General features: G+C 39.0%; 1 protein-coding gene across 2 annotated transcripts; it reads right to left on the reverse strand.

The window, feature by feature from the left end:
* Positions 1-245: 245 nt before the first annotated feature.
* LOC148814206 (integrin alpha-E-like) lies at positions 246-24,356 on the reverse strand. Of its 2 annotated transcripts, XM_088906715.1 has the most exons (32): positions 24,027-24,356; positions 22,560-22,665; positions 22,199-22,299; positions 22,033-22,100; positions 21,198-21,309; positions 20,609-20,680; positions 20,066-20,125; positions 19,252-19,373; positions 18,423-18,574; positions 16,742-16,895; positions 16,491-16,641; positions 16,003-16,073; positions 15,202-15,325; positions 14,827-14,963; positions 13,352-13,489; positions 12,829-13,035; positions 11,762-11,892; positions 10,885-11,021; positions 9,942-10,102; positions 9,415-9,537; positions 8,864-8,937; positions 8,275-8,416; positions 7,542-7,631; positions 7,289-7,371; positions 6,823-6,903; positions 6,172-6,247; positions 5,826-5,924; positions 5,690-5,734; positions 4,459-4,539; positions 3,606-3,692; positions 2,821-2,931; positions 246-1,652 (listed from the first exon to the last, which is right to left on the reverse strand). In XM_088906715.1, exons 1-32 carry the CDS (start codon positions 24,055-24,057, stop codon positions 1,599-1,601), a joined length of 3,381 nt encoding a protein of 1,126 aa, XP_088762841.1. In that variant the 5' UTR covers positions 24,058-24,356; the 3' UTR covers positions 246-1,598. The 2 variants fall into 2 exon arrangements, with proteins under 2 accessions (XP_088762841.1, XP_088762842.1); XM_088906716.1 differs by lacking the exons at positions 19,252-19,373; positions 20,609-20,680; positions 21,198-21,309; ... (2 more) ...; positions 22,560-22,665; positions 24,027-24,356 and having other exon boundaries at positions 20,066-20,083.
* Positions 24,357-24,895: the final 539 nt, after the last annotated feature.

Below are 24,895 nucleotides of genomic sequence, written 5' to 3' on the forward strand. Positions count from 1 at the left end.
CGTCACTCCAGACAGGAATTTGCTTTCTAGAGGACAGCTGCGTGTGTCAGCAAAAAGCATAGCCGATACACCCAGGATTGTCACTCAAAACAGCACTGTGGTGAAGAATGCAGTCTGAAGTAGAGCTCTGTCTTTATGTGCTAAGCCTGCATCACACAGACTAAATGAAGTCTAGTAAAACCATTCGGGTTTGCCTGTTCTTCTTACAACGTCTTGTTGAGTACAAACCTGGGCTGAGACAGAGACAGGCTACAAAGTTGCTTTATTTCCATCAGCCTTTCCAAAACAGAACAGAACAGTAGTTATTTTTTCCCCGGCTGTTAGAATGACCGAACATTGCAAGAACTGTAATGAGCAGCTCATTTGTTTTGCCTCTCGGACTGCGGCACAAGTGACATGCAGAGAGGAGGGAGGAGGGAGGAGGGAGGAGAAAGACCCGCTGAAAAGAAAACCACTCATTCAAGGGATCCCCGTTACGACACTGCACCACCTGAAAAGGTATCTCATTCCAAAAATAAATGTGGCTTTGCCTAGCAGAAAGTGTAACTTAAGTTATTAAAAAATAGTAAATGAGGAAAGTCTATCACTTCGTTCATATCTTCCCTCTAAAAGGAAACCACACCTGGCAGATTTGAGTCTTGGGATCACATTTAGGGGCTTCAGCAGAAACAGGAACTTTGGGGCTGTGATGCAGCGATGTATTGCATGTGTCCAATAACATTCTTTTCTAGCAAGAACCATTGCTGTAATTCAACATATATGGTACAGACCCTAGGGGCACATACAGACATTAAAAAGATAAGGAGAAATACGGGGAAGGGCATTATTTTGCTTATGGTTTATCAACTACAAATGTAAAATTCTTATCATATTGAAATAATAATTGAATTCAATTCAGTTTTATTTAATAAAACAAAAAATAAGACTTGAACTTTAATCAAGGTCCTGGATGCGACAGTAAAGTACAGTGGCGTCTCAGCATTCGCAAGGGTTCAGTGCAGACAAATGTTGCAAATAGCCAAATTCACGCGTACTCAAGCCCACCCCTACACTGTTGCATAATGTACTACAGTATATAGTACATATGGTTAAACACATAAGTAACCTTCCCTTATATGATAATTAAAGTACTAATGCATTGGCTTTAATTTAATTAAGAACCATTGATCAACTAAAACTTGGTACTTGCGTAGGGGGAAGGGAGAGACTCACTAACACGCTCAATTCATCTCACAATCACAGTCTGTGGCACACTTCATTTGAAAGTTGCACTTAACCACCTTCAGCTCAGGTTTTTTTTGCATCCAAGACCTTGTCAGCCAGACCGAATCATGAATAAGGGAGTTCGCGAATGTTAAATTTGCAGATATGGAGACCCTACTGTAATTTAAAAATGCAATCCCTGAGAGAAAGCTAAGCTTTTTTCCCCAGTACAAAACAGTGTCAAATGTGTGTTGTAATACACTTCAGCTGTCAATCTACAGTATAAAAAAACACACTGGCCCTACGGCATAGTGTTCCCATTTGCTTAGCTCTTAACAACTAAAGGACATATTTAAAGACAAATTTGACACATTTCACTGAGTTACATATCTGGGTCACTCTTCTGCTATAACTCGTGCTTCTTGATAGCGTCTTCGGAAAAAGCCACACTGAAAAAAAAGAATAACAATATACAGTACATAATCCTGTATGAGGAGATCTGATTAGTAATTTGGGCGGAGCAAGATGTGTGTATGTGTACTGTTGCATGTCTAGGACTTTTGTTTGTTTTCGTTTTTTGTAGTTTTGGATGGTGATGCCAAAGACACATTTCCACCCTTTTTGAATGGCCAGTAAAGAAGTTATATCTGTATTCTTGTACTCATAGCAATTTGAATCTCTACTAGTCTAACCCCCCTAGCAGGAGGACTTCAGAATGTAAGACAGTAATGAGGCTGTATCTCACAGGGCACTGTGTCTTCAAAGAATCCAGGTTTGGCTGTCAATTACCAGGAGTGCTCATATTAGACACCCCAGTAAAGCTTGGATTTACTGGTCATCAAGTACAATTATTACAGCAGTATTTCAGGTGCTGAAGCTTTGATACTTTGTTCAGTAAATTACCTCCTGAGGGTTGAAGGCTGTAGTAGGTAGATTTTTCTTTATTCTTTCTGAGCGCTTAAAATGATGGTTGCATTATCAAAACCCAGTTTTTGTGTTGCCTGAATAAATCTTTTTACATATTTAGTACCTTTTTCATGATCTCCCCATTTTTACATGTTATTATTGGCATTCTTAACTGTATTCATTATTGTTATAATTTTCAGATCATATTGGTAACACTAGATCTGATTTTGTTATTGTGATGATATCTGCTGAACAAAAATGCATCAATATGCAATTTATTTTAACATAACCAAAACTTCAAGTGAATGCATGATGCTTCCATGGTTAAAAACTGACTGCTGTCAGTGTCCCACGTTTTGACTCTGTAAATCTGATCACTAAGAGGTGACAGAAGCCAACAGGTGACGAGACAAAATTAGAAATCTCTTTTTATATCCCCTGGGATGTTCTCCTTTTCGAAGGCTGAGAACAAAGGGTAGATTGTTCACAATTGGTATGACAAAGTCTAACCTGGATGTGGCACTTCTAAGTGTATAACAAGGATACTTGATACATGAAAAAAAGAGATGCCTAAGAAACAGAATAGATTTCATTACAATTATCTTTTGTCAGATCTCATTGAGGATTTTCACAAAAACCGTGGGCAACTGGATTGCTGTATCTCAATTGGAAGCTTATGGCTTTTGCAAGCCCTCATAAGCTACAGCTTACCTTTATTAGGATGAGGATTAAAAAGGCCAGGAAGACAAAGCCCCCGATAGAGCTCCCGACAATCACAGCCATCGACTTCACCACAGTCAGCTTCTCAATGGTCACCAGCACCTGTAGGGGAGAGGCGGCGTTAGCAGAGGAATCTGGTAGAACTGTTTCCATCCTTGTACACAGAACCTCAGTGTCAGCGTGTCAGCGGCCATCTCAGCTTGAACTAGTGGTCAGGGTTATGGACTCAAGTGTAAGGTGGGGGGAGTGAATCCTGGTTGGGCGGCATTGTGGGAATCCATGTTGCTGAAGCTGATAACCTTGGCTTTTTCTCCAAAAACGCCTGGGTAAGATCTTGGGATCAATTAGCTGCAAACTACCTAGACGGGCCGTTTGGCCTCCTGATGTTTGTCAGCTTTCTCATGTCCTTACTGCTGTCTGCTGTGATCAGCGTTTTAGGTGCATAATAAGAAGCCTCCTCACTCTCTTCCACCACCTGCCGAAGTATTGAGAACAGGAGGTGGACAAACCTTGCAGGAGGCAAAGAAGTGTCTGGGGAGTCAGGCACTCTTTACCGTGCTCTGCTGCTTTTTAAATACGTGGCTTAACACTGAGCTTGGTACTTGAAATCTGAAGGAACCAGGTCCTGTTGCTGGCAGTCATTCCTCTATATGCTCTAAGAAACAGCTTAATGTAAAGCTTGGATCAATAAACGGGCTGTGTTAATGTTCTCATACTTCCATGCTCTCACAGATCTGAAGCAACTGACATGGATGAAAAGAGGTGTTTTAATGTACCTCTTCATATCGTCCTCCTTCTTCTGCCTCGTACTGAGCGGAGTCAAAACTAAGAAAAGCTCTAGCTGTTAGATTTTCCCGCTGATCCTGCAATAAAAGAGAAATGCAGATTGTTCACTTAATTCAACTGGGGGGCGAAGCTGCAGAAAGGTTTCGCTCCACGGCGATCATGCAGAGTGAACATGAGGCTTCACGGTTGGGGCATTACTTGAATGTACAGAACTTCACCCAGGTTTCTCCAGTCCTTCAGGAATGAGTAGGAAGCTGGCAGCATGCTGCACTATTAATCGGCGGTTTGGACTGTATAATAAATTGAATGAAACAGTTTTCATCATCCCCAATAAATGGGGGGGTTTGCGTTCTTGGTTTCAGCGACGAGTCGGGGACACTACTCGGGGAACGTATAACAGTTAATCATCAATCGAGCTTTCCGATCACGGGTATGAACACGGAACACGGAATCAATTTTCAGCCGGGTCTCCCCGAGCAGCGGCGTTCCACGGCCTGAGCGACCCCCGCCACCACTTCCGGGAGTCTGCGGGCATGCGTTGAATGACGCGCCTCCCCACCAATCAGCGCTGAGTATCCTTCACGGGAGGCGGGGGGGGGGGTTGCGTCACGGATTAAAGGATGATTGGCTGGAAGATGGGCATTTCACAGGTGTTGGCTACACCTGTGTCAGGTTGCGGGCATCTGAAATGCGAGTCTGTGAACGCGAAAAACGCACAGCTTGAGTGCGTAGAATACTTGTTCATTCAACGCCAAAAGTCTTTGCAGAGAGACAGTCGGAGTTCGTCGATTAAAACTGGAGAAACAATCAGTTTTCGGTTATTTAAGGCATACATTGTCGTACCTTTATGCCGATAACAGCCACCGATGCTTCCACAGTCAAGAGCTCGTCCAGTTCTTGCACGGTACAGGTAAGTCTGTAAGTCTATGAAAATTACAGAGATAAATATAAACGGGTTATAAGAATTATTTTTATTGTGTGTGTGTGTTAAACTTAAGCTGCTGCACCTAGTTAAGGAGAGGTATGGAACTTGGAAATTGATAAAGGGTTGCTACCGGTTACGAACTCATTCAACTGCTTTTTAAGAGCTGAAAGCATATTTTTAAGCATGCTTCAAGTAGAAATTTTAGTCTGGATAAGTAAGAATTTGGTGGAGTCAAAAACAAGATGATGCAGGAGTTTACCCAGGAGCAGAGTTGGGAACAAATGCAGTTCCATATCCTTGACAAAAATATGGAACTGGTTACAGGAGAATTCTACATTGCAGCAGACTGGAAGAATGTTCGGTTGGGTAGCCATGTTGTATATGCAGTATTTATGCTTCTGGATAATGGCTTAGGGGTTTAAAGTTACTTGGATCTGCTCTGTTAATGTAGATGCTACAAAACCTGCTGACCGCATTTAATCATGGTGATTTCACAGAATGGCTGCACTGTCAAAAGACTGAGAGGACCAGCCTAATTAATCAATATGTACTGTAAGTTGTTTTTTCTTATTCCTGCACTTTGATACCTTCTATTCACTTGGACACAGGAATGATAATTAATTGTATTATTTCCTTTATTTTAAATTGTGCTGTTGTGTTTAATATTTATCTGATCTGTGTTAATTTTTTTTCAGCATAGGTAAGCCGCCTTAGAGAACAGCATCCGTAAACCAGTACATAAAAAATAATGCGATGGGACAATGTGGTCTGATGACGGGAAAAGGAAATGGGTTTAACATTAAAGAGAAATAGAAGTCAATTTTCTGTGCAAATTCAGTGTCCTGCATTTGTATGATACTTGATGATCGCATGATCAAGAGCAGTCCAGAAATAATGTTGACTGTCAGTAGCTGCACTTACCTGCACCCCAGAGGAAATGGGTTAATACAGGTGTCTCCAGTCCCAAAGAACCCCAATCCTGTGGGTTTTGTAGGTTACCCTCAAATTGCCAATTTATGAAGACGTGAAACAATTTCATTCTGATCAGTTAAACCTGTGGTTTGCAGATCATTTTACACACAAATCTGCATACCTTTCAGCCTTCATTGAGAAGGGCAGCATCATGCATCACATGATGGTGTAGCTTACCTTTCCATTATCTTGAAGTTGAGGGCTGCAGTTTGTCGTGTGCGTCTGAAAGACATTAAGACAGAGCCAGTTAGAGAGAGAACCTTTACTGCATACTCGAATACCGGAAGTGAAACAAATTAAAAACGATATTTACCGCTTTGTAGCTCACAATGGTCACCTGTGTGTCTCTCTCTTTCAGTGGAATGTCAATGTTCACAACAATGTTAGCATTGTACCTGTTTTCTCCATGTATCTGCATAGAAAATTAAAAACTTGCAGTTCATTAAAAAATTAGTGTCACACAGAAATATTTTTCCAACATGTAATGTGCTGCAGAGAAGACAACACTGACAGAAAGCCCCATTAATTCATTTTATTTTTGCTGTAGATGATGGGACTCTAGAGATGTACAAAACGTAACAAAGGCAAAAGAAAAAAAATAATAATGATATGCTTTAAAAAAAAAAAGATTTCCCTTCCTGTCTGAACAGTTTACTTGCCTGGAACAGGTATTCCAGCTCCTGCTTTTTGCCCATTGACTCTTCAGTCACGTGTATGTAAGCTGGTTTAGCCTTCCTGTAGGCAGGAAAAGGAAATATTAATCTTGTGCAATGTGCACTCAAGCTTATATCATCATAATGGTGACACAGTATTTGTTTTTTTTATTTCTGCAATTGTTACAAGAAACATTTGTAATTTTTATCTCTTTAATATTGGTATAGGAATTTATTTTCATTCTAAATCAAACACAATAATTGATTAATAATTCCTTACTGTTATATAGCACTTTCCTGGACACTGCACTCAAATCACTTTTACAGGTAATGGGAACTCCTCTCCACGACCACCAATGGGAGGACGTTGATGAAGCCATTACATAAATGGGGATTATTAGGAGGCCATATTCGGTAAAGGCCAGGGGGAAACTTGGCCAAAATCCAGGGTGACACCCCTACCCTTTTCCAGAAGTGTCCTGGGATTTTAAATGACCACAAAGAGTCAGGACCTTGGTTTTATGTCTCATTTTAAGGAGATTTTTTTATTACTATACCTAAGGGAAGACAAAATCCTGTATCAGTGACAAAGTAGGGAAGACTGTTTTGAAATTCAGGTTGTTCTCCAAAAATGTCTTCTCAATTAAAAAAACTTACCCAGTAAGGCTGACTTTAAGGGCATTTTTAACTGCAAATCTGTAGGTTTCTTCAGTCAGGACTTGGAGACCATCATTTTCACTATATGAAACAAAATACAAAAAACAAGTAATGTTTCTTTCCCTAAAAACAAACTGTAACTGTATTGACAACTAGCTATAATTGACACCATTCTTCCTATCAATTATATTGCAAACATATAGTGTTGTAGAGTACACAACTCTATATAGTATCCCTTTAAAATATTAAGTTCAGTTTCAGTCTCTCACTTCGACATTAAATAATTGGTTTGGCACAATCAATTATTTAGATTGGGCTTCAGTGGAAGAACTGAAGTCGGGCCTAAGCTTTAACACAGAATAAAACCCTAATGGACATCCAAAGTAAAACCGCATCACTTAGATGTTCGGGCATTTTCTACTCTCTCTCTTCCTTTTCTGTCTTTTCAGAGGTAAAGCTCACTTACCATGTAATGTTAGCAGTGATTTGGGTGCTGCTTTCCTGTATTTTATGAGACTCTTCTATCTGCCAGGAGATGGTGAAGTTGACCTTAAAAGTACAAAGAGTCTTGACAACATTGCAACGGTGTAAGAAAAAAGACCAAACCTTACCACTACGCCTTACAAAAGGTTATTGACACACTGAGTATCCTTATGAAAGCACAAAATCAAATACTGGATGATAAACAGGAATTTTCATCACCACTTAAGTTAACTTACTTCACTTTGCGTCTTCATAACTGGATATCGTATTTGACAAGTCAGTTGTGTGTTTTCAACTGGATTTTCACAGGAAATGCCCTTACTCTCCTGTAAAGAGGGAAGAGGATACTGTTTTAGTTAAAGGAATTGATGGTGATAAAGTCCTCATTTACATCAATCACTTTCTGGTCAATGACAATTTACATGACTGAAAATGTAATTCTAGGGCTGGCTTATTAAAGCCTGCGAGAGGAGTGGTTTGAAGTTTTTTTTGTAATCTGGTTCTATTCTAACCGGTTTGTGAAATGAAATAGGTCATTTTAAATGAAAAGAGTTTCTTCAGAGTTTTTTGTTTGGCAAAATGTATTTGAGCTGTCAAATAATTTATCTCCTCTGAAAATCATTTTTTTTTTAGAAGATATGAAATTATATTATCCCCATATTACTATAAAATAGCTAATGATTATTACTGTTTAATATTTATTTAAATGTACTTGGTTTTGTAAACAACTAAAACATGAACTATGGTGTGGTGTGTGTATATATATATATTTTGTAGTGTACTGAAAAGAAAGCAGTTCCTGAGCATTCTTCAGATGGAAAAAATGAAAATAAACAAATTGTATTTTTGGGTTGAACAGCTACAATTGAAGAGTAAATGCCTCTCATCCACCCAAAATTAAACTGGGTAAAATCGTTGATAATGACTAACCGAAGTGTAAGAGTTAAACAAGGGTGAGAGAAGTATTACCGTTAACAAGGACAGCTTGTTGTATTGAAGGAAATGAGGATAAGTTAAAACCAGTATGGTCATGTAGGAGTCTTCTCCGATGTTCTTCATGTTAAAGCCTAAGCTGAGATCCTTAGTAGATCCAATAACCAGTGTTTTATCCCTGGAAAAAAGATGTTTCATGAAATAAATATTAAATAAATGTTTTCAGAAGGTATTATACTGCCTGTAGAGGACACGCAGCAGCATGGCAGTAGATAACTCTGAGCCTTAATGCCTCTACTTGATTGGCTCTGGGAAGAAACGGGAGCAGCTGGAGGAAAGCCTTAAGAACTGGAAAAGCATGCAACCTCTATCCTAGCTGCTGAACCTCCTCACCATGCTACCGAGATGCAGCACAGCTGGAAGAGCGTAGGGATAATGGTGTTAAGATCAATAGGTGTTCTATGTTAAAAGCTGTGCTCTTGACTTATTATTTTTTTATCTGGTAAGAGGGTAATGTGAAATTCTGCTATTCAGGTTCAGTAGAAACTGGGCTAAAGAGTTAACTGAATAAAATGATGCTCAAATATGTCCCTCCACCCAGTGATGATCTAAGAAAAGAGCTTACTGGGGCAAGCTTGTTGACAAGGTGATGTTTGCAGTGCATATCTTGTCCGTTCCACAGTTTGTTTCAAAGGGAAGCTGAGGAAAAAAATAATAATAGCGTTGAGCAGGGTTTACAGGCCAATCTGAATGTAGTGTAGACCAAAAAACATCTTGATGTTTTAGGACAAGCAGCTAACAGACATATAAGTAGGACCAGAGAGCCCTCTCGTATAAAAAAAAAAATACATGGTCTTTTGTTCTTATCCAAATCCATGCTTAGCCAAACATGGTATTCTGAAGAGGTGTAACAAATGCTGTGCTTAAGAGTATAAATTTGTCACACAAGTAGATTTGATTGAATCCACTGGCAGAGAAACCTCTCATCCCTGTTCTGAACAGCAAATATTGTTGCCATTCTCCCACTGGGATGTGCTTCATTAAACTGAAAGAATTTAACACGGTGTCCTGTTTCCGAATGACCTTTACTCAGATGAGGATCTAAGAGAAAAGTCTCATGTCTGAACTAGGCCACACAGGCCTGGAGAGAAGATCAATTCTGATGCACACTTTTACCTGCTGGGAGATCTCATTGGGACTGAGCATATCGAGAACTCTGAGTGGACGGCTCTCAGAAGAGAGGTTTAGAGTGAAATTGAGTTTAATCTCTATAGGTGAGAAACAATCATCGGCGCATTCCTGGAGTAGACAAAAAAAAAGCATGGAATTCTTTACCAAAGCAGCAGTATCATTTATCCACAACTGTACAAATTAAACTCAAATGTAGCGCATATCTTCTATAAGTTATAGTGACGTCCAGCCCTGAGCTCCTTGTTACATCCTAATACCAGGTAATTATGAAGTTTGTTCCATTTCAGCTGTTCATATTTTACACTTGGATTGTTACTGTTTCAGCGTGATTATGGACAAGAATGAGAAAACTCCTAAGGAAGAGCCACTTCACGTTCGAGTGGTGACCACAGGGGACAGGCCCCACTGCCGGGCTGGATGACTTCAATCTGTTACAGCTCAGCATGCTGTAAGAGGGCCACAGCCACACAGTTTCAGCTATGCACTTGTTTCTGAATGTCTCCAGAACATACCAGGAACTGTAGAAGGATGTCGGGCAAGCATTCCATTGTGTTAGTGAGTTTGAAAATACCAGAAATGGATTTGGGATCACCGTTCGCAAAAGACAGTCGTTTTTTCTCTTTGTTTGGGTCGAGGACCAGGTGGTAGTGAATGGGTAGTTCCTCTGTTTTTTCTACAGCAAACAGGAAAGAAATGTACAAAATGAAGGAAAATGGAAATGATACAGAACAATAGAGCAAGAGTATCATATACACCTGGTAACAAATGAGCACAAAGTCTTGGGTTCACATTTTTTGTCACGTTGGCTGAAATCTTGGATGTGCGCCCTCATGTAATGAGCAGTAAGTCATAGATTAGGAATATTCTGTAGTTAGGGTTAGAAACATCATTAAACCTTGGTTTCAGCCAGGTCTATTTTTGCATTTCCCATGACTTAATAAAGATGGGCTGTGGTGAGCGGTTTTGTGAGAACTAGGTGGATACTGCCTGTAGTTAAGACATTTCTAAGGAAGAGCCAGTCAAACTTTTTCATTCAGCTCCTCTGCTGCATAATGTTATGCCTTTGGCTTCAGGGGGCAGGACTTCCTTTAAAGGACTTGTAACTGATTGGTCCAAAAATAGCTCTGGGCTCCCTTCATGTTTCAAATGCAGCAATTTGATTGGTCAAAATGTTTTGAGAAAACATGCATGCTCTTTCTGCATGGACTGGTACAATGTCACACTGACACTAAATCTGAATTGGGAGACGTTCCATTAACTGACTCACTATAATTCACTAACATTTCTAGTATCATAAAAAAAACAGCGATGTGCAATACTAGGCTTATTAGATTGGATGGTCTCTAACATTAACGTAACATTTAATTGTTTGGTGCTTTCTGGCTTTGTCAACAATAAATGACTCTCCCACCATCTGATACTGAAACATGGATAAAATAATAATTACACACTTACTCTTAATCTCTCTTTTAACTGTGTTAAAGCAGATTTTTGCAGAAATCTTTTGAGAATCCTGACCACTTTGCTTATTCAGGGAAATGTATGGAGGTTCTAATGTCACTTGAGGTTTGAAGACGATGACAGGCAGCGAGCTAAAAGTTAAAAAAATGTGTATACATTATGTATACATCAAGCAACATTACATTAATAATACAGAATAAATGGAGTAGGCATTATCTGATGAAATGTGTTCAGTAGTAGAGAAACCTAGGCTTTAAATCGGGATTTTCCAGTTTCTCAGTTCAGTAATATGACAAGTGGCCTTTATAGTTAACTATTCCTAATGTACCTTATTGTTCAATTTAGCAAATAATTTAATGAAGGCACCGCTTGTCCTTGGGGGATGACAGGTATTCATATTCTTGTTCAACTTGATTTCACAGAGATTTAATTTAAGCCACCCTCTATTTAATTGCTCACAACTAAATCATTCCATGTCTTCCAAGATCAACAGCTTAATGGTGTTTTCTGAATTCCACTCGCCTGGAACATTTTAGAAATGCCAAGCTAAAAAAAAGATGAGTATACTAACACAACCATTAATAAAACATTTAAACTGTACATGAGAATAATATAATTTTGTTTAATGTTATTATGTTATGCTCATCTATTATATGCTATAAAGTATTTATAAATTAAATTTGCAGCTTTTAAAGTGTTATTCATTATTTTTACACTTTTAATGTACCACTAGGATGTCCTGAGTCAACCTGCTGAGCCAGTAGCATGTCAGAGAGGTTTATTTTTAATTAGAAAAACACTTTCTGAAATGATCCAGTAATTCAGCCTCCGTGTCCGGACTAAATGATCAGTCCTGTGCGGTGCGGCATACCTCAATACAGTGACCTTCCCCAGGCTTCCCACACTGATATCTACTTGTCCATCTTTATCCAGGTCGGACATTCCACTCACTGACTGACCGAAGAATCGTAGCTTCACATCGAAATCAGCTGCTGCTATTCTCTGAAATAGACCAGGATTATTCACAGCCTCTGTTCTGATCTCCAGAGCAGTAACTACAGCTGCACTAGGTTTTTTTTATTACTAGTGCGTCTAAAAGATTGGATATCCAGGCTTCCCTGGAATGGACATGGACTGGAATGGTCGACTCCTGTATCGGCTGTGGTTTCCCAACAAGACAGAAAAATAATGAGTGGTTAAAAAAATGACTTCAAGATTGAAAAACAGAATACAGCCTGGAATAAATAAAAAATTACCTTCAAACCCTTTTTTCACTATCAGTTGGAAACACAAACTGCTCTGACAAACAAAAACTCATCAAGTATTGGGATGTAATTTTCATGGGTGAATGGGTCAAGCTTTGAAAATCATTACTGGTGTATTTTTATAATCACTTTGGCTTTTACTTCCTTTAAAAAAGCGACATTAAAAACCATCATTACTTTTAAAAGCAAACAGAGGATACATAATGAGTACTTTAGTGCAGAACTGTGAGTTAGATTCAGCACAAGAAAGAAAAACATTTTTGCCACAGATGCTTCAATCAGTTGGGATCAGAATACAGTAAAATTTAGTATCAAGAAGTGATCTTTCTCAGTTCCTGGTTACATATAGATAGCCAAAATGTCCCCATTAGCCACTAGATGGAGTAATGTCAAAGGATAAAGAAGGGTGTACTATACTGTACTGTATTTGTGATTGTGCACAGTGCCCTCAGCATTGTGAACAGTAAAGTATAAACTACAGATTATGCTTGATTGTAAAGCACGCTGTATTTTTTTATATGAAATCAATGACTCATGTGCAGGAAAGGAAATGCTTTACTCAGTGTTTACTAGTTTGGAATAATTTACAGCTGGGCCCAGTCTAAACCAAACGTTCCAGGCATTTGTCTGAGGATTGTAAATCTTTTTTTTATGAGATGGACAGTTCTCTTGCCTGCGAGTGATGGTCCTTGATGCCATTTTCATAGCCATTGTAAATGTAGATGCTCCCTGATTTTCCGTCTCCTTCCATTGGAGCTCCAACTGCAATGTCGTTGTAGCCGTTGTTGTCGATGTCCCCGATGTTGGCAATCGCTGATCCGAACCTGGCAAAGGTGTATCTGTTCATTCCCTGCCATTCCGATTCCCTGATGAAGAGCTCCTGTGAAAGTCCAACATTTTCGCAAAATCAGACGGAGAGAACAAGGCACTCTTGAAAAGGAAACTTATTTGTTTCTTCTGTAAATAGTAGAAAAGAAATGCTGTAAAGAACAGAATGTCTTTAGGCATATTTTGCAGTTTAGTAGCTAAAGAAATTAAGATTTTATCCAGATCCAGGTGTCTCTTTCACACATTCTTGCAGACTGGTCTTCAGTTTAAGAGTTTTAAAGATGATTGCTCTGAGAAGCAGAGTGTGTTTAATTGGTTTTATTTCCTGTAGATGTTTATCTTCATGTCTTTGGCTTCTTCCGACTCACCTGGCTCAGTCTGTAGACATAAACTTTGCCTTCTTCTCCTTTTTGGTGAAACAGTGGAGCTCCAATTAAGAGATAGTCTGTGATGCCATTTTTATCGGTATCAAGAACACAAAGCTCAGCACCAAAATAAGAGCCCACCTATTTGTAAAAGAGAGGACATAAATTTAGGTTATGTTTCAGAGACAACATGGAAATTGATTGGTAGTGTGTCACTTAACACTCTGAAACCATAATGAAAACATTTGTGTTTAAGTCAACATTCTGTGCTGAGCTTTTCGTATCATGGTCTAAAATGCAAGCCATTTTGAGTAATTCAGTAATTAATCAGATCTATTAAAAAAATTTCAAATGCAAAAGTATTCAACCCATTCAGTCTCATTTTGTTGAATTACAGATCACATATACAGTTTTTTAAATTGAGTATTTTATGATGAAAGCATGAATGCTCAAAAGAGTCAATAAGCATTAACTTATAGGTGAAAGAAATGACATGTCAGCAACAACTGGAAAGAAAAAGCAGGAAGTAAAATATGTTGATTGTATACGTATTCACCTTTTGCAACAATTACAGCTACAAGTCTTTTTTGGATAGGACTGTGCTTTTCATACTAGGAATTACAATTTTCTCCTTTACAGAGCTTCTGCAAGTTTGCAAAGAAGTAATGTTAGTGGGGCATTACTTGGGCAGCAGTTTTTAAAGTCTTGCCACTGATTTTCAAATCAAGACTTTGACTGGATCATTCAAAGACAATCAATTCCTTATGTTAAGCCCCTGCAGTGTACCTGTGGCGTTGTACTTTAGTCACCATGAAGTCACCTACAAAAAGGTGAAATTTAATCCCAAATTTTGGTCTTTAGCAGACTAAAGCAGGTGTTACTAGTGCATTTGTCTGTATTTAGCTCCATCTCTTTTCCCCTTAATCTTGACAAACTGAGAATAAGCACCCCCATTGTATGATGCTGCCATGTTTGACAGCGGGGAGAGAGCTGACTGGCTGATGTGCTGTGCTGGGTTTTGTCAGACACAATGGCTTGTATTTAGAGCTAAAAGTTCCAATTTTATCTCATCGGCCCACAAAACCTTTTGAAAACCATGTGTGCCGTATCGCTTGAATGCTTTGTTGCAATACTCATGCAAGATTTGAGATGGTTCTTGCTTGAGGAAGTTCCTACAGGGGAGTTTTGTGGAGTGATGGGGATTTACTCCCATTCCCAGCCATTGAGAGCCCTTGCAACGTTACCATTGGCCTCAAGGTGGCATCCTTCTTCCCGGTATGTTTGAGGAGTAGCCTGATGTAGCCAGTATCAGGGTGCCTTCCACTAATCATGGACTTCACCGTGCTCAAAAAACCATTCATTGCCTTCTCCAGACCTGTACCTTTCTATTATCCCCAAGTAGCTGTAAAAGCTCATTGGTTGAATTTAGTGTAACACAAGTACCAGCTTAGACACTACTTGAAGAGAAACCCACATACCTGCTCTCCAGACAGTGTCTGCTGTGCTGCATGAGAAGTCCCATTGAAGACCAGCACACTGCCTGAGAAACTGTGACGAGGGGCTCCCGACACATACAGACTGCCACTGACTCCCTTCACAGCTGCTACACTGTAGCCTGAAGTGGAAGAAAAGCTCTGCCTTAGGACCAGAGTTTCGAATTTTGACACAGAATTAACGCTGTAGCAAAGCCATAGTCTACACACTGAGATAAAACGGATGGTTGGGTGATTAGACTGCTACACAAATTGGTCTGCAGTTTTAATAATAATAGAGCAAATATACAGTAATTGATGCTATCTGATTCTTATGCAGGTACACTATTAGATCATAAAGTAAATTGAATAATGTGTCACCTAAGTAGGAGAATTTTTCTTTTGTCGATGATTCGTTTAGAAACCTTATTGTGTCATCTGGGTTTTTTATAATTAAGCCACCATTCCAGTCGTATGCCCCCACTGCGCCGAAAAGAACAGTGCCCTGAAAAAGAATGGCAAAATGTTAACATTAATTTGGGAATATTTTCTCAAATTATTTTTTGGGAATATTTTGAACAACGACAGCCGAATGACTATTCTTGACTATACATCTTATGTATTAATTTACTGCTACAGAATTACTAAAACTGTGGATAAGGGCGTCTGCTAAGCAAATAAATAATGATAATAATAGCACACTCAGTCTGCATTCCTGCCCTGTCGATTAAGTGCAAATAAAGTCTGAAAAAAGAAAATGGCACAAGGGTTGTGAAACTGCATATTTACTGGACTTTCTTTATTTATTGACCTTCTGTCAACCCGTTAGTCAATGAAAAAAGCCTTGAAAACATCCTAAATATTTCCAACTGCTCATTACTATGATTTTCATTTGCATTCCCTACAGGATTGTAACCGCACATACAGGGGTCCCCAGTCCTGGTCTGGAGGGCTAGTGTGACCACCAGTTTAGCAGTCCAGCTGGTCCCTTAACGATCCGAATCAGCTCATTATCGGATGAATTACCAACTTCTGCGACCTTTCTGGGTGCTGATACCACCTGTGACACACTGACCCCCCAGGACCAGAACTGGGACCCCTGCCCTTTGGAGTATAACAGTTATTCCCCAACAACCGTGGCCAAAACGAGCAATTTAAAAAGAATGCAAACGCTCAACTCACATCGTTCGCAAAATCAATGCTGAACCCAGCTTCGGAAAGCTCGAAGAGGAAGGCTGCTCCCTGCTGTGTCCCTGTAAGGGCAGAGAACACACAGTCAAGGAGACCAGCAGAATTACCAGCCTCTAGTTTTCCGATGGTCAGTAGCTTCAAATATTCAACAGGTCATGAGGCAGACTTTAGACCAACAGCGTTTATCACTAATTTACCACTTATTTCAGTTTTGGCACTGCCAAACATTTTCAGGATGCCCCATAACTTAACGCCCTTGCGTAGGGATTACAGGATTCTTTGTGACAAGTCACCAAAGTCATGCCAAAGATTGAATTATGGGAAGGAGCGACCTGGATGTTGGCAAGGGAAGGGGAGTTACACCAATGGTGTAACGTTCTCCATGGTGTTGTCATAGCTACCCTACGTTTTGTATATCCCCCGATAACTAAAAAAATCTTTCATCCGTGCCTTCTTAGAAGTTTTATAAGTTGCTTTACCTTCTATTCCAGTGATGCTTTTTTCAAGCAAGGAGAGTATACCATCCAAAGCTGCATAGTTATCAACCTTAAATAAATGCTCATCATCTGGGTCTGAAGCAATGTCTTGTAGTTCAGTTACTGCCTTGGTCTGATTAAAATCAGCACCAACCTGAAATTCAGCACAGTTTGACATATTAACAGCTTTAATGTGTTCTGTGTTTTTTTTTTTTTATGTGGTTATGTTGAGACCACTGATGTGGAAAACCTACCCCAATAGCAAATCGGGTTACAGCTTTCATTTTTGGCATCATCAAAACATCTGTGAGATTCATTGGGTCTAGAAATATCCTTCCATCTGTCAGAACAATCATGATCTTCTTAGCATTCTCTTTAGATCCATTTTCAGCAACAAAGACATGTTCACTGTCAAACAATCACAGTACAGACATAAGCACGGTTACAAATACAACCTCCTGTTCTTGGTTTTAAATGCATTTCCACATAGTTTCCACATAGTCTGCGCGCTCTGGTTTGTGGTTGTGTTCCACAGGGTGGGCTTTAATGTCCTTGTGGGATTTTGAATACTTGTATCGCACATAATCCTAATTCACCTTCACGTTCAGCAGGGCCGGCCCTTGGTTTAGATGAACTAGGTGACTGCCCAGGGCCCCAAGGCCACAGCGTGCCCCCTCAGTGTGCCACATGACATTGTTTTCATCAGCACTTTTACATGTGAGTCAACATTCCCCACCAGTGGCTCTGTCTGTTGCTGCTGCTCTTGCCTAGGCTGTTAAACCTTGTTAGTTTTAAATCATGATATTATTGGCTGTGAATGTAAGTGTAGTGGCTTATGAACCGTCGATGTGGCAAATGACACATCTTCACCATAAGACAATGATATTCGTACGGTTTCAGCTGCTGCTACACCGAATGCTATTGGTTTTAATTTGGGCAAGTAGGAGATGCTGTGCTGATCAATTTTATAAGTCTTTCATTAGATCTAACGTGCAGAAAATCCGGATAAGTGATCTCAAAACGGAGGTAGTCCAATTTAAGACACTGCAATAATACATGTATATTTCATTTGGTTTTTAGTCTGTCAGATCCATGTAACTAGCAAAGATTAGACGTGCTACATTTTCTAACTACTGGAAGTGTTTTATGAGATATTGACAGATTCACGGTTCATGTTATTACTTTCAGTGTTAAACTACGTTATCTTTGTGAAATGTGCACCCATATTAAATTATTGACGTGCTTTATGGATTCAGGATCCAGACCGTTAATGAAGAGTAGTTTTATTGGCTTCATAATCTGTGTGTTTCACCCAGATAGGTGCTGTGAGAAAACAACAGAAATATCTGAGCAGCAGTAGTTAGCTCAGTCTGTTCATCTCACTACTCTGTTAGGACAACGGCAACATTTCCAGTAAAAGCAAGAACATTAATCTGTTATACACTTGAGAATTGTTATAGATTTGTTTCTTGTAAATTTGAAATTGATTATTTTTTATTATTTATAGAGTAAGAATTTGTTTTACCATTTTCTCACCATAATGTATATTGAAAAAGCACAAATAAAACAGACATATTAATATTTTATTTTCTGAATCATTTAGTATTATTGATGTCCTATTCATGCTAGTTAACATCAGCTTTTCTGCTACGAAATCAAGGCTCATAATGCATTTGTACTGTATATACAGTATACTGTATATACCTCTTGATGTGCGTATCAGGCTGAAATTGATGATTGGATATATAGTCATTAGAATTGATAATATACCACAAACACTGGATAAGAGGTACTTTTTTCAATTTCCAGGGTGTAAAAACATCATAATACTGAGAAAATATTTTAAATCTTGTCTTCCCCTAGGAACAATTGAATGCTTGGTCATCCTACCCACAGGCCATTCTGTAAAACATCAGGGACTTAGTCTGCACTTACAGGACGTGATACATAGCAGAAGCAGTTTTTGTGTAGTTGTAGATCTGGTGAATATCACTAACTTTTCTTAATGCGTATTCAGGTTTCTCATTTTCTTTGAGTGAGAGTTCAGTTCGTATATCCTTTCCATATTGAACAAGTGCAAATCTACACTGGAACAAGAAAAAACAAGTCTGTATTAATATTTTTAGACAACAGTTGTAACTTTATTCTCTTCAAGTATTTAAACAATTTTAAACATTAAAATCAGTACATATATTCAAAAAAAGAGGAGGCTACTTGGCTTATCTAGCCTGTAAAATAGTTAATAGTCAATTGATCCAGTCATTTCTGGAAAGCAAGAAGGGTTTCAGCTTCACCAGCATGATTCAGTTACTTGTTCCATTCTGCCACAACACTTTGCTTAAACAAATGCCTCTTGTTTTTAATGCACTTCCATGTAGTACATATTATATAAATAATTATATATAAAGGTTATTGTCTGTGTTTTTGAAGGTTTTCTTTTATGGATTCATAACCCACTCAACTTATTGGCACCAAATTTGGCACACTGATGCCACACTATGATGCTGAGATTTTAGAAAAATAATTCCTGATCCTTGCATTTGTACTGTAGTGTCTTGTGCAAAATGCCCACATTTACAGCTATAACATTGTTATAACTCACGCAATCCACACCACATTTTGCACAAAGATGTGGTTCACTTTAATTTACCATCCTGGGCAACACTGGGAACCACAGCTAGTGCCCTTTTGCTGTATAAAACCTGTATTGACCAGGAAACATTGCAGATACGTTTGGTATTTTTTAAAAGAGCCCAGTACTTACATCAAAGCAGGTTTCCCAAACTTTTTTCATCACATTAGTTACAAATTCTTTTGCCCTTTCAAAATCTTCTCCAGAAATGCTTCCAGAACCATCTAAGACAAAGGCAATCTCTGTCCCAGCATCTTAAAATCAAATTCTGTAGTTAGTCACATGAGGTGTAAGTGGTCTTAATGTGGCTGATTTTCCGTGAGGGCACTATCTACACTGCACAATGACTCAACACAGCAGTCTTGCTCATATACCTCTACTCTAATGTAGCACTGTGGCCATAAATTAATAAAGTGATGCCCTCTGAATTTTGTACCATTTTGTAGATACTGTACTGTACTGCATCTGATATAGATTCTCTGAAGCTATTTATGGTGCCACTTTTGGCGGCTGGAAAAGACACTTTTATCATATAAATGCATTTCAAATCTATTGATGAGTAGTAATTTGTATATGAGAATAGTCTGGCTGATGTTAATAAACATGTATGAGTAGGAAGTTGTAAAGGTAAGTTCCTACCAGGTTATTAACATTCCTTAACATCTTGTCAGTAAATTTCAGATTATAAAGAATTTAGAATTCCAGATATGGAATTGAACCCAGAGCCACAGCTCTATGAGGCAACAATACTAACCACTGCACCACTGTGCTGCTAACATACAGGAGTCATTGGGAAATATTTAGTAACTAAAACAGATAAATTGTTCAGGATGTCCCCTGATACCGGGACTAAGATATTCTGAACCTGTATGTTTGGGATGAATGACTTTATTAACCTCTCACCTGCCCATTATGTTTAGAATGAATTACTCCATAAGGTCCATACCTTCATCCTCCTCTTCCTCTTGGTTACTGCTCTCCCTCTTCCTCCGATGAAGGGCGGATCCTGAAATCATATTTGTACTCTAAATCATGAAGGGTTCTGACAGTGGACTTCTTCAGTGCAGCAGGAGGCAGGAGTGGAAATTAAGAGGAAGACTTACAACAGGAGGCACTTCTCTACCCATAGAGTGGTGGGAGTGTGGAACAAACTATGCACATGTGTTCTTGCAACTGATAACTCAGAATCCTTTACATAATCCCAATCCTTTAAGTCTAGCAGATAATCAACCTAGTATCAGGTATATGTTATGTTATGTTATGTTATGTTTCTCATGTTTCAGCAAAACACATCACAATGGTATAAACCTGCTTCATTTCTGTGAATCATCCTGCTTTCCACTTTCAGTTAAATCTTACTCTTGATCTTTCACCCAAACCTCCCTGGTTTAACACAGGTGATTGTTCCCATGAACTAGAAATTTACACCTGAACATAAATATGTATCAGAAGCCATAACTAACATGCAGTATATGACATGAGGGATTACCGGAGTTCACTGAAAGGGATTCATCCTCTCGTTTGTTGGCGTTGGTGTTGTTTCTTTTCATCTGCTTCACTACTAAAATGAGAAAAATCTGTATGGATTTGTCTTGATCTTTGAGAAAACCTAAACAAGATGACCTGAAGAACCCCACCCAGACATTACACTGAGTGTTCATCTTGATGACAGTCTATTCCTCATGCGTGTGTACAGCTCAGATTAGGTACAGTGCAAATACGAATACTGTTCTTGTAGATTCAGCATTATAATATAGAGGCTAAGCTGGTATGCACAATTATGAGCATTATTATTAGCATGAAGCATTATTAGTATTATTAGTGTCTGTAAGTAATGCAAAATATGAAAAGACAATGAAACTGTCAAAATTAATAAGCGCAAGTTGTGACTTATAAACTTTTATCTTAATTCTTCAGACCTTTTCAGATTTTTTGGTGCTATTTGCAGACACTTTTAATTTATAGGTTTTTAATACAGTACATGCGCACAGTAGAAACACTTAAGCTCTGTTTCCTGTAAGCAGCGATATTCTTATTCTTTCACAGCTTCTTCGGTCACATGTAGCACCAAACAGTACCGAGTGATGCAGGAGCAATGTCAGAAATCTCCTGGAAGCCTGCCTTGAGGAGGGAGCAAACTCCATTCAGATCTTCGTTTGTGGCCTTGCGTGTCCGGTGTTGCTGACAGACCTGAGAGGCGAAAACGAAATTCCTAGAAAATCTGATTGTCAGCTTATTGCAAATCTCCAAAATCCATATATTTGATGGTATGACTAAGAAACAAATCTCGTACAAATCCCATACGGCAACCAGCCTAAATCTGTACGAAAATGAAGGGAAAGGCCTGAGCTACATGATTTTGAAATACACCATTACAAGCAGGGCAGGAGTAAGAAAAGAGTGCATTGACTTCAGGCTGTAAAGTGCAGCTTGCTCAGAAGAAAGGAAGCTGTGGTTTGGCAGATGGTTTTAAGAAGACAGTAGTGGAGACTGTGTCTGTGTAAGCCAGCTGTATTCACTGTCTGGTCTCATGCAAAGCATGCAGAAATACTGCTGCACTGCTACTCTGCAAGCCTCCTAAATTTTTTGTGTTGGCATTTCTCACCTACGTCCTTGAACCATCTTTGAAATTGGAGCCGTTTTGGGAAATATTGCTCCTTCGCATGTGGAATCATCTGTCCCTAGGTTCGACAGTCTATGAATCCTCACCACCACACAAAAAATGCTGGTTTGTTTTCTTAATTGACCGTGAGATAATGATATGCCATTGCATTCTCTCGTGACATTTCTGTGAGAACACTAAGATCTTCAAATACAATCAGAGCATTGCATTTTAATCTTAAATACTCTTCTTAATTACAGAAAACAAAAACTCTCTCGTAGCATTAGCAAGAGACAGAAAAGAAACCTTACCAGGTATGTTGATCCATCTGAGCTTTTGGCTGCTGATATGATAGGTTTCCGATAGCTTTTCCCTTTCGCTACAAGGTCAAAGATAAAGACCCAGATCACCCCCATTTCTTGCACAAGGGAACACAATATTGTCTGCATATCAAAAATCAGGGAACTGGACTTGTACCTGTGAGGCTGACTTCAGTACAGTGTGCCAAGACCTTGCAGTCATAAAGTCTACCATACTGCTGGTCGCTCATATTGTCCAAGGGAGAAGTAACTAAGATCCTGTGATAAAAGAAACAGGTCCTTAAAGATTGGGAGAAGATCACTGTTGCGTTTTATTTACAAATATTAAAGATTGCTAGTTAGCTACACTCCTATAAGGCTATTATAATATCAAGTTAATTTCTCAACAAGCATAAAGACAAACATTGTTATTAAGATTACCATATGTACCACGATATACTATTTTAAATTGAAGAATATAAGCAACAAGAAAGTGATAGAAAGTTCATGAAGATAATGTAACTCTTTACACTACTCACCCATCCTCATACTGAAGGACAGATTGCCCTAGGGAAGGGCTGTTCAATTCTTCAAAAGTTTGAATCGGCTTGGAGTAAATATTAAAACCCTCCACTGCATATACAGCTGCAAATTCAACAATAATATGAGTTAGGTACGTTAGATTTATCTTTATAGGGACAGAACTGCACAGCCCTCCAGTACCAGAGTAATATGAGAGAGGAAGAGGGAAAAAATTAAATGAATTAAGGAAGGAGATTTTTAATATCAGTCCAAATTGGTGACCAGATCATCCAAATGTGCTCAGTACTCGAGTGGAGACCATGTGTCAGTTCTTCCAGAGGTAGAAATGCAGATACGCGAGAGTCGGATTTCAACATGGAGCATGTACCATGCATACAGAACACAGCAGCAAAATGCATGTCTCAGCAACATGAACAATTTTAGATTTTATCCAGTGCATGGTCGTGTCGGACCGGGAGTGCAAGCTGGCAAGAAACAGGCACAAGGCAGGGTACACCCTGGACAGGACGCCCGTCCATTGCAGGGCGTGTTCGCACACACACACACCAGGGCCATTTTTCCCCAAATTCAATTAACCTACAAACTATGTCTTTGGACTGTGGGAGGAAACACGCGAGCACAGAGAGAACAAACAAACTCCACACAGACAGCACCCCAGAAACTGAACCCAGGGTGCCAGCTGTAGGGCAGCAGTGCTCACGGCTGTAGCGCTGTGCCACTCCCCTGACCGCTAATGTCTCATTATTTCTCAGCTTCTTGAAAACAAAAAAGCCTTCACCGTCGCCGGTTTCCAAATTTCTTTGTGTTATATCCTAAAAGTTTGCTCCCTTTGTTGTATGAAAATAATGTATGTATTTTGTTGAACTATTGACACAAGTTGCAGTGCTTATCACGATTTAGTACTTTATGTATTAATACATCTCGAAACTGGTGCACATTTGGGGCTGCCAGTAAAATATATATATATTCTGGCAAGAGGTGATGACGTTGTTGGGTGGTGAGTGCTAGATTTTAGCTTCGTTGGAGTAAGAATATGAAAAATAGGACAAGGGTGTTCTCAAATTAATGCATTATGTTGAGAATGTTTTATTACACAAGAGCTACCACTCCCGTACCGCAGTCGAACTTGAGATTTTAAACATCATACTCTTCAGCACGAAATGTAATACATATATAAAGACATTTAGAGGGAGAAAAAGAAGTCAGACACTGACGAAAATGGAGGGGTCTTATTTTATATTTCACGTTCTTCACTTCTCAATGAGCTTGAGGTTCCGTATAAGGTAGTAAGAACTCTCAGTGCAGAAAGTGTAAGAGTATTTTCATCACGTCCGAGACATTTTCGCACCTTTTAATTAAACCCCCCCAAACAATTATTTTATATAAAGTTTAACACGCGTAACACAAGAGCAAGTAATGACTTCTGCAGCTACGAAATTGATTACAAGGAAAGTTGTACTCACTAATTAGCCACAATAGACAATGCTGTGACATTTCGGTGTGGTTTCCGTGATAAATCTCTTAAACGTTGGCAAGACCAGCGACATGTGTCTCGCATATCAGCAGACAGACGCGTTCCGAAGAGGATGTGGGATGTCTTCTATTGCATAGTCACATGCAAGTCTGTCATGTAGTAGTACTTCACAACTTTTCTTCCTAAAAATACAGCTACTTATCACGTCGCGTTCAGGTTTTAGAAACCCGTTTAAGGTGTAGGTTACCCAATCAAGTTTTATTTTTTTCCGTCTAATATGCGTTTGCACTTCATGTACTGAATTGCGCATTTTTTTCCTGATAGTTCCTAAACACCGCCTCTACTGTATTGTACTGGTTTTTGCACAGGTATATATCAATGCGTATAACAAGAAGAGGGAGAAACGTTAAGAAATTAAAGGTCAGAGGGAGTTGTCAAATCAGCAACGCAAAAATCTATTTTAACAAAATTGTTAACAAAGCATGATTAGTTTGTCTCTGTCCGAGCAGCGGATTAAAACGAGTATTTCTTATTAAACAGGACTCAGCGTCTTCAAAGCCAATTTTAAAATGCAAAATACTTCACTCCCACCTTGATATTTTATTTGCATTTTCAAATCGCCATTTTCTTCAACTAAGAAGAAAAAGCGGCCATTTTTTTACATTAGAATGGCAGATTGAAAAAAGTTTTTAAGGGCGTGTTTGTATTACAAAATTTTACAAAATGATGCCTTATTTGCCTTATAAGAGTTTTTATAATTCCTCAGATGTAAATCCTTCTAAACCTACTAGTAGTTCTGTTACAAGAACAATAACGTTATTATCATCAAAGCGAATGACCGTTGTGGCGTGCTCTGGT

Source organism: Atractosteus spatula, chromosome 27, assembly GCF_055471065.1.
Source record: "Atractosteus spatula isolate fAtrSpa1 chromosome 27, fAtrSpa1.hap1, whole genome shotgun sequence".
Lineage (NCBI taxonomy): Eukaryota > Metazoa > Chordata > Actinopteri > Semionotiformes > Lepisosteidae > Atractosteus > Atractosteus spatula.